The 9911-nt window shown below is 37.6% G+C and overlaps 1 protein-coding gene across 1 annotated transcript; it reads right to left on the reverse strand.

Moving 5' to 3' along the window:
• Positions 1-742: 742 nt before the first annotated feature.
• Positions 743-6608, reverse strand: stmnd1 (stathmin domain containing 1). The gene is made up of 7 exons (XM_083524115.1): positions 6410-6608; positions 5129-5264; positions 4710-4831; positions 4502-4624; positions 2179-2570; positions 946-2079; positions 743-835 (listed from the first exon to the last, which is right to left on the reverse strand). The coding sequence occupies exons 1-5, from the start codon at positions 6479-6481 to the stop codon at positions 2340-2342; spliced, it is 684 nt and encodes a 227-aa protein (XP_083380241.1). The 5' UTR covers positions 6482-6608; the 3' UTR covers positions 743-835; positions 946-2079; positions 2179-2339.
• Positions 6609-9911: the final 3303 nt, after the last annotated feature.

Here is a 9911-nt window from a genome sequence, read left to right on the forward strand (position 1 = left end):
GTGTAACAGAGACTGGTCTGGATTTTAAGAAGATTACAATGGGATGCTATCCAATTGCATTCCTTGCACCCATGTGCCTTTAATTTACAGGGTTTAGTGTAAACACAATTAGTATATAAGAGTTATGGATGAATTTGGTCAGTTAATGAAATTCACACATACACTAATTGAATCCTCTGGCACACCTTTTCATGTTTCATAAGATCTAAATTATTTAAAATAACCATATTATATAGAAATAAGTTTATAAGCCTGTTCGTCTTTACTACAAAATATGAATTAGATACCTGCCTCACCAAGAGACAGAATCCGAAACTAATATATGTGGCACTGACCACAGGTTACATGTCAAGCCTCAGAAGACATACATTCCAACAGATGTGGTTACAGTTGAGACTTGCATTACAGTGTAAAAGACAGATTATCAGCAGCTGCAACTAAGCCTCGCTCGTGTCCGAGGACAATTTCCCAGACACGCACAAAAAACACCAACACAAGCACAAGTTTATGAAACAAATACACAAATGCAACAGGTAACATTTTATTCCCCCTAGAGTGAGATACGCTTCTCAAAATTCACAAATTTACTCATACAAAATCTGCTTAGCAGCATGGCAAATCACCTACACTTGAACACATAGTGCCACCTTGTGGACTAAAGAACCCTGTACAACCCTATTCCAGTGTTTATGCCCATCGTGCATGTTTACCTTGTTCAGAATTATTGAACGAAAGCTATAGATGACACCAAACCTACAGATGTATTTGCATAAGAATAGTATATGTATTTTTATGTACTTTGTGCATCCTTGTATGTCATAAAAAAATCTCTTAACTGTAATATATATATATATATATATATATATATATATATATATATATATATATATATATATATATATATATATATATATATATATATATATATATATATATTTATATTACAGTTGAGAGATTTTACAGTTGAATGATTTATCTAGGAAAAAAAATCAATATAACAAATATTTGAGTTTGTAAATAAGTTGTAGCAGAAAGCAGTAGGTATTCTTGGCAACTATTTAACTTATATATCTTTATATAAAAAAGTCAATCGTACCTACTCTTCTATTTGGCTTCATTTTGTATATTGATTTGATACACTACAAAATGTTACACTACAAAAATACACTTGAAGTTTCTTTTTAAATGAATACCATTTACATCATCTGTAGTATATTATTGTGAACACTAATCTAAACAAATTTCCCTATAATAAAAAAAGTATAAAAATACCTTTCTACTGTTATTTTCTTTGAACATACTTACACACTTACAAGTCAAAATAAATAGTGGCTTAATTCCATTAACAGTCATTTTAAAAAGGCTAAAAAACTGTATCTTTATCTGCATAGATTTTGGAATGGAACATTTTTTCCCACAACTTTCCCAAATTCAGCCTTAGTGACGTGACAGAATTTCCCAGATGGTCACACAACTATGTTTTACATTAATATCCTAACTGACCCAATGGCTGCCTATAAGCGAGTTCTAAATAAACAAGTCTATTGGCTTTTTTTCTTATTACACAGAAACATGTACACTATATGGACAAAAGTTTGTGGACACCTCACCATAAGATTCCTATATACTTTTTAAAGAGTCCAGTCCACATTCAGTCTCTATTCACTGTTATAATAACCTCCACTCTTCTTCTGTGAAAATGTTTCACTACATTTTATAATGTGATTATGGAGCTTTGTCTTCATTCAGCCAACTAACAAGGGTGTTAGTAAAGTCAGCTACTGATGTAGGATGAGGAGAACCGGGGTGCTGTAGGTGTTCAGTTGGATTGAGGTTCGAGCTCTATAGTAAGCCACTTAAGATTTTTTACTCTGAACCATGTAAAGCATATCTTCATGGAGTTTGCTTTGTGGCATTGCCATGCTGGAATAGATTTGGGTCACTTAGATCAAGTGAAGTGAAAATGTATACTGTATAGCTGAAAAAAGTCAGGTGTCCAAATACTTTTGTCTATGTGGTGTATCGTCTGAGGTAAACTCGCATACATGCGATGAGTTAGAAAAAAAAATCCGACTGTTTCTTTAAACTGATCTTCATTAGAGTACTGCCAAAACACATATATGTACTGTATGTTGAATTGAACTTTTTTGAAGAGGTCCCTGCCCAGTGTTTGCAAACACTAACTAGAGTATTATAAAGTGCAAGTGCAAAACTGTATGCTAACTCCTATACTTAATTTATGTGCCCCTATTTAGCTAAATAAAATCTGGATAGAAAAATAAACTCTGCTGGACCAGATTTAGAGTAATGGTCTTCTTAGAGGGCAGAGCAGGCGCAGGTTAAAAGACTTCATTCTGTTGAACCAATGAGTCGTTCGGCTGGCAGAAGAGTAGATCTGCTGCTTCTTCTCCACTGCTGCCCATTGCAGGATCTTTGGCTGTAGCTGGGATGTGGGAAGATGAAGGAGAATCAACCTCTGGGGTGCTCTCTTCTCCAACTCCAGTAAGAGCTGCCCCACGAGGCCGTGCAGATTTAAGTCTCAGTCTGTTTCGGAGCTCTTCTTCCCGTATCTGCGCACATACATATACTCATTTAATGTGCTATATATTTAGAATCTCAGCTAATTATTCCATTTACAGACTACACATTATACTAAAATATTAAATATGTTGGATTCTCCAATCTGATCACAGTTTCATATTGGGCTTGATCCAACATATTAGCTGATCTATAGTAAGTTGAGTGTCCACTCCAAACAAAGGGATTCAAACGTGTGTAATTGTTTTTTTTTTCTGTGAGAAAATGTTTCTTTTGCAGTATCTGTGTTTTGTAATTGTCATGGATCTTTTATGTAGGGAAGATGGAAAGAGCTTTGCATTTTCCTAAAACACTGCATCCATTGTTAAGGGAAAGAAAAGAAGAGTGTGGTGAAGAACAGCTGCTATAATGCAAGTTGTAATGTATAACTGCTAAAAGGAAGTGATAGCATAAACTGGGTAGAAGGTTCACATATACAGATCGATAGATACATCTCGGAGGGAAATTCACAAAGGTATAGATACTGAACAAAATTATAAACGCAACACTTGTTTTTGCCCCCATTTTTCATGAGCTGAACTCAATGATCTAAGACTTTTTTTTATGTACACAAAAGGCTATTTCTCTCAAATATTGTTCACAAATCTGTCTAAATCTGTTAGTGAGCACTTCTCCTTTGCTGAGATAATCCATCCACCTCACAGGTGTGGCATATCAAGATACTGATTAGACAGCATGATTATTGCACAGGTGTGCCTCAGGCTGGCCACAATAAAAGGCCAGTCTAAAATGTGCAGTTTTGCTGTATTGGGGGTCCAGGGGGTCCGAAAACCAGTCAGTATCTGGTGTGGACACCATTTGCCTCACACAAATAAGGCAGAAAACACCTATCCAAAGTGCCAGACGGCAACGGCATGTGAGCATTTGCCCACTCAAATCGGTTACGAAGACGAACTGCAGTCAGGACGAGACCCCATTGAGGACGATGAGCATGCAGATGAGCTTCAGTGAGACGCTTTCTGACAGTTTGAGCTGAAATTCTTTCGTTATGCAAACCGATTGTTGCAGCAGCTGTCCAGGTGGCTGGTCTCAGACAATCTTGGAGGTGAAGATGCTGGATGTGGAGGTCTTGGGCTGGTGTGGTTACATGTGGTCTGTGGTTGTGAGGCCGGTTGGATGTACTGCCAAATTCTCTGAAACGCCTTTGGAGACGGCTTATGGCAGAGAAATTAACATTTAATTCCCGGGCAACAGCTCTGGTGGACATTCCTGCAGTCAGCATGCCAATCGTACGCTCACTCAAAACTTGCGACATCTGTGACATTGTGCTGTGTGATAAAACTGCACATTGTAAAATGGCCTTTTATTGTGGCCAGCCTGAGGCACAGGTTTAACTATAGGCAAAAGAGTAACTGAAAATTAAATATAACCATAATCATAACAATATCATCTTAAAATGTATGATGTTATTCATTGATAAATAAAAATGTCAGTACTGCAAAATTACTGTGGTTAAGTGAATAAAACACTTGCTGTAAAATATTCTGTTGCTTTGCATTGGGCTGCACTACACAACCCCATCATTGATCATATATATCATAGTTTATATTTAAAGTATTGAGCGATAAATAATAATATGTGCAGTTGTGGTCCACAAAATGATTTGAAATATCAATATAAAACAATATAAAACTTGCACTGGTACAATCTATTAGTGTTTAGTATTTTGAAAAGCCTTTAAATTGAATTCAGCATTTCCTATATTATAGAAAATATGAGTACTTTCAAATATTATGTGCTTTGCTGTAAAACTACATTCTGATTAAAGTTGATCTTCACTGCTATCTTTTATAATCTAAAAAAATCATTCAATATTCTTTTCATTTGCCTATCATATTAATCTATATTTGTATATTTTGTATGTATTTTTTATATAATTTTATGGATTTAATTTCTGTTGTACCTTCCTCCTTTCTTCTACTTTTCTCATCTTCTCATCGATGTCTTCTTTTCTAGCGACGTCTTGTTCTTTATGGCTCTTCAGTGACTCTAGGCGAGGTGGTGGCTTCCTCCTGGAGTCAGCCAGCTGCATGACACCAGACATATTACACCCATTTTGTAACTTCAACAGACAGTAACTGGACACCGTGTTTGTACCATGCCACACTGACCATGATGCTATATGCTGCTCCACTGTCTGTCACTTTGCTTTTGGCTGGGATGATGCCTTGACTCAGCAGCTGCTCCAGAATCAAACTAGACTCCGGTCTCTGACTTTGCCTTGGACTCTGAGCTAAGGTACAACAAAAAAAAGAGATGGTAATATGCAAAAGGCAAAATGTTCCAAAATCTGTCATTTGAAGTCCTGGATATTTAGATTACATATGTAACTCTTTAAACCAGGTGTTCAGGGGATGCTGACATTTCCCCTAATCCTAATACTTTGTGGGAAGCAAGGAACCCTTAAAAGTTGGAACGACTTTGTGCCTTGAAAACAAGTGGTTGCCAAATATGCTAAAATATATTGTCTTTTAAAAAAGCCAATTTTTTGACTATCTTATAAACAAGATGACCACTTTTTTCCTCATACCTTGTAGTGGTGGGAGAATCCTATTAACTGTCCTGGATAGACCAATGGCCTCTCCTGCCTCCAGAACAACTCCGCTGTCTGTCGTATTTTTAGAGACGGCTGAGTCGCCACGAGGACTTCCATGCACCTGATCAGCCTGTGTGTTTACACAAACAGAACACCGGGATGGTTACCTGTGACTGATTAATTCGTACACCAATATTCAGAGTAAGTGTGAAATCTTGTGAAGATCATGCATCGTGTGTGAAGTTAACGATGTTTCTGCATATTGAAAAGAATGCAAAGCTGTCAATGACAACTTCTCAAGTTTTTTTCTCAGTACAGGAAAATGTGCTTATCATTTTATCCATGGTAATGATCCAAATTCAAATGCATTTGTCACTAACATAACTGTACAGATTATGACATGCAGTGAAATGCTTATCATGACTGTTTAATAGCATTTATATATATATTAATATTAATATATATTCCTTATTTTATTCCTTATTTTATCTCCCGTAGATACGTTTGAAATGTTTTAAAAACAGTCTTTCAAACCAAATATATTTCCTTGTACTGAACAAAACTTTCTACTCACTTAATGCATAATGGAAAGGCAATTGTTGGGGGACTTTATCAAATATATGTTTATATGAAATGTTTGACAAATTTTTTATCTTCTGTTAGCACTTTATCCTGATCAGAGTAAAAACAGATCTGGAACTCCATCAAGACCAATCAAGAAAAACAATACACCATGGATAGGACTAATTAGTATTGATGAACACAATCCAGACAGTCAGGGAAGTATCTGGTAGCTCAGTGGTTATGTTGTTGGACTTATGGTACAGAAGTTTGTGAGTTCCAATCATAGTACTATCAGGCTGTCACTGCTGGGGCTCCTGAGTGAGGCCCTAAACCCCCAACCGCTTAGTTGTATAAAAATGAGACAATTGTAAAATCACTCTGGATAAAAGCGTCTACCAAGTGCCATAAATATAATTATATAGTATCTTATTAACAGTCAAATGAACTAAACTTGCATATGGAATAAATGTTCAGCTCAGTATTAAACCCTATTAAACCCAAAGCGTGAGCAGGTTGTAAAGAAGAACTAACAAAATACCAGAGTCACACACAGTGTAACTGGGCCCTTGGTCAAGGCAGACTATTAAAATATTAATAACTCTCACGTCCTATGAAGAGTCATATTTCATACTTACCAAAGTTTTTTCCTCCAGATATCTCTATCCTCCTACTGCTCATACTGTTATTAAAGGTGATGAAAAACCGACCTACCTCATTTGTCATGTCGGGGCTGCCCGGTTTTGTGGGTTCCACCACTGCAATCCTGGAGCTTCCACAGCCCATGGTTCGTCTTTAACATAAGCTGAAGTGTTTTACCTGTTACCACCAACAAGTCGCTCAAAAGGTGTTGAGGAAATGTCACATTCCTGTGCACGAGATCACGTCCTGCCTCTGATGTCGCCATGGACTCGAAGAGTTGCTAGGGCTCGTTGCTACAATAAATCTGACCCGTGTTTCGGAGGTCATGCTGGATTTTCCGGTGGCAGACTGCCGCATACTGAATAATTATACACACACACCAGACACACGCACGCTCCAATGGACTATAGAGAGAATGCTCACAGCAACAACTGATTTATTTTTTTTTCCTAAACTAAAACTGTTCTTTCAGCTGCTCATTTACAAGTCCATTTAACTCTCTTTAATACAATACTTAAAAAAAAAAAAAAAAAAAAAAAAAAAAAACCAATTAAAATCAACACTTTGGTGCTCAGGGTCCAAGTGTGAGCAAAAGGGGAGAGTGGGGTCAGTTGTAACATCCCTGCTAACCAAAAGAAAACCACTAATAGAACTGGAAATGGTTGTAATATAAATTTAAATGTTTTTAATGGAAACTATAATGGTCCCTGTGGGTCTTTGCTGCCTTCTATTTAAAACATTTTGACCAAAGTGTTCCTTCAGCAAACATTTGAATGCTCTTGTTTGTGAATGATGACACAAATATTTTTTCTTTTGAGAGATGAACTAAGGATTTTGAGAAAAGTACAGGCTTTTGCAAGAAATCTAATGTATTGTGCTGTTTGAACAAATTGTTTTGAGAATGCACTTTTTTCCTCCAAATATTAAAGATGAATCAGGAAATTCTCCAAAGCAATTGAGAAAAACTGCTAGACTGTTTAGGTAAAACCAGTATAATATATTTTGATCAACATGACAAAAAACTGATAATGTAGGAAACAGCATAGCCATCCATACCTCCTTGCCTGTGGAACTCACAAATGGGTTATCAGCATTTAGTACATTGTGATTGACAAGATACTCATCTTATGCCAGGCAACCGCATCGTTTACAGCCTTTGATGAAGAATTTAAAGCGCACTTCATTTTCAGTGTATGATGTTCTTGTTTCTCATGATTTCAAGTACTTTAAGCCCTTTGATATTCAAAAGGTTTTTGGTACAGACACATTGTTTTATGTTGTATCAGACAGGTGCATTGTGTAGATAATGAGGAACAGTTAGGAGCTACCTCATGTTTTAGAAGGTTTTATGTTTCAGGAAGTTTCAGGAGGTTTTATGTACAGTGTCATTGTACCGAGAGTTTTGAGTGCCTTGTTGCTTGTTAAATCAAGAAGAAGGACACCTAACATCTGGACAAGCTGGTGAGGAAGGCAAGCTCAGTTGTGGGCTCAGAGCTGGACAGCCTAAGATCAGTGGCAGAAAGACGAGCACAGAGCATACAGTGAGGAAAATAAGTATTTGAACACCCTGCTATTTTGCAAGTTCTCCCACTTAGAAATCATGGAGGGGTCTGAAATTGTCATTGTAGGTGCATGTCCACTGTGAGAGACATAATCTAAAAAAAGAAAAATCCAGGAAACACAATGTATGTTTTTTTTTACTATTTATTTGTATGATACAGCTGCAAATAAGTATTTGAACACCTGAGAAAGTCAATGTTAATATTTGGTACAGTAGCCTTTGTTTGCAATTACAGAGGTCAAACGTTTCCTGTAGTTTTTCACCAGGTTTGCACACACTGCAGGAGGGATTTTGGCCCACTCCTCCACACAGATCTTCTCTAGATCAGTCAGGTTTCTGGCCTGTCGATGAGAAACATGGAGTTTGAGCTCCCTCCAAAGATTCTCTATTGGGTTTAGGTCTGGAGACTGGCTAGGCCACGCCAGAACCTTGATATGCTTCTTACAGAGCCACTCCTTGGTTATCCTGGCTGTGTGCTTCGGGTCATTGTCATGTTGGAAGACCCAGCCTCGACCCATCTTCAATGCTCTAACTGAGGGAAGGAGGTTGTTCCCCAAAATCTCGCAATTCATGGCCCTGGTCATACTCTCCTTAATACAGTGCAGTCGCCCTGTCCCATGTGCAGAAAAACACCCCCAAAGCATGATGCTACCATCCCCATGCTTCACAGTAGGGATGGTGTTCTTAGGATGGTACTCATCATTCTTCTTCTTCCAAACATGTTTAGTGGAATTATGACCCAAAAGTTCTATTTTGGTCTCCTCTGACCACATGACTTTCTCCCATGACTCCTCTGGATCATCCAAATGGTCATTGGCAAACTTAAGACGTGCCTGGACATGTGCTGGTTTAAGCAGGGGAACCTTCCGTGCCATGCATGATTTCAAACCATGAGTCCTTAGTGTATTACCAACAGTAACCTTGGAACCCAGCTCTTTTCAGGTCATTGACCAGCTCCTCCCGTGTAGTTCTGGGCTGATTTCTCACCTTTCTTAGGATCATTGAGACCCCACGAGGTGAGATCTTGCATGGAGCCCCAGTCCGAGTGAGATTGACAGTCATGTTTACCTTCTTCCATTTTCTAATGATTGCTCCAACAGTGGACCTTTTTTCAGCAAGCTGCTTGGCAATTTCTCTGTAGCCCTTTTCAGCCTTGTGGAGGTGTACAATTTTGTCTCTAGTGTCTTTGGACAGCTCTTTGGTCTTGGCCATGTTAGTAGTTGGATTCTTACTGATTGTATGGGGTGTACAGGTGTCTTTATGCAGCTAACGACCTCAAACAGGTGCATCTAATTTAGGATAATAAATGTAGTGTAGGTGGACATTTTAAAGGCAGACTAACAGGTCTTTGAGGATCAGAATTCTAGTTGATAGACAGGTGTTCAAATACCTATTTGCAGCTGTATCATACAAATAAATAGTTTAAAAATCATATATTGTGAAATCTGCATTTTTTTTTTTAGATTATGTCTCTCACAGTGGACAAGCACCTACGATGACAATTTCAGACCCCTCCATGATTTCTAAGTGGGAGAACTTGCAAAATAGCAGGGTGTTCAAATACTTATTTTCCTCACTGTATGTCTATTCACCCCACAACAACTTACCTGCAAAATAATTTACTTACCTACCAATTATCACAAAGCACAAGGAATTTAGCACTGATTTCAGGCAAGGCGGCCAAGTGTTGTTTGTTTTCTAGTTCATCCCAGTGTTAAGTGGAGTTAAAGTGTTGGCTCTGTCAGGCCACTCGAGATATTCCACTCTGAACTCCATGTATTCATCGAACTCATTTTATGTACAGGGGAATTGTTATGCTGGAACAGGTTTGGGCTTTTAAGCTCTAGTGAAGGGAAACCTTAATGCTATAAAATACAAAGTCATTCTATACAAGTGTGAGGAAGAACAGTTTGAAGAAACACATCTGGGTGTGAAGCATGATGTGACCGAATTGAATAAATATATATATTTTATATATATATTTTTTCTTTTTTATGTTGGATGAAATTAAAT

The sequence above is a fragment of the Silurus aristotelis genome (genome assembly GCF_946808225.1).
Source record: "Silurus aristotelis genome assembly, chromosome: 21".
Classification (NCBI taxonomy): domain Eukaryota; kingdom Metazoa; phylum Chordata; class Actinopteri; order Siluriformes; family Siluridae; genus Silurus; species Silurus aristotelis.

Coding starts and splice junctions, on each gene's coding strand:
- stmnd1 (XM_083524115.1), bottom strand. CDS start 6,481: ATGGGCTGTGGAAGCTCCAGGATTGCAGTGGTGGAACCCACAAAACCG. Junction 5,265..6,409: donor GCCCCGACATGACAAATGAG/GTAGGTCGGTTT, acceptor GTAAACACACAG/GCTGATCAGGTGCATGGAAG. Junction 4,625..4,709: donor GAGCAGCATATAGCATCATG/GTCAGTGTGGCA, acceptor GGTGTCATGCAG/CTGGCTGACTCCAGGAGGAA.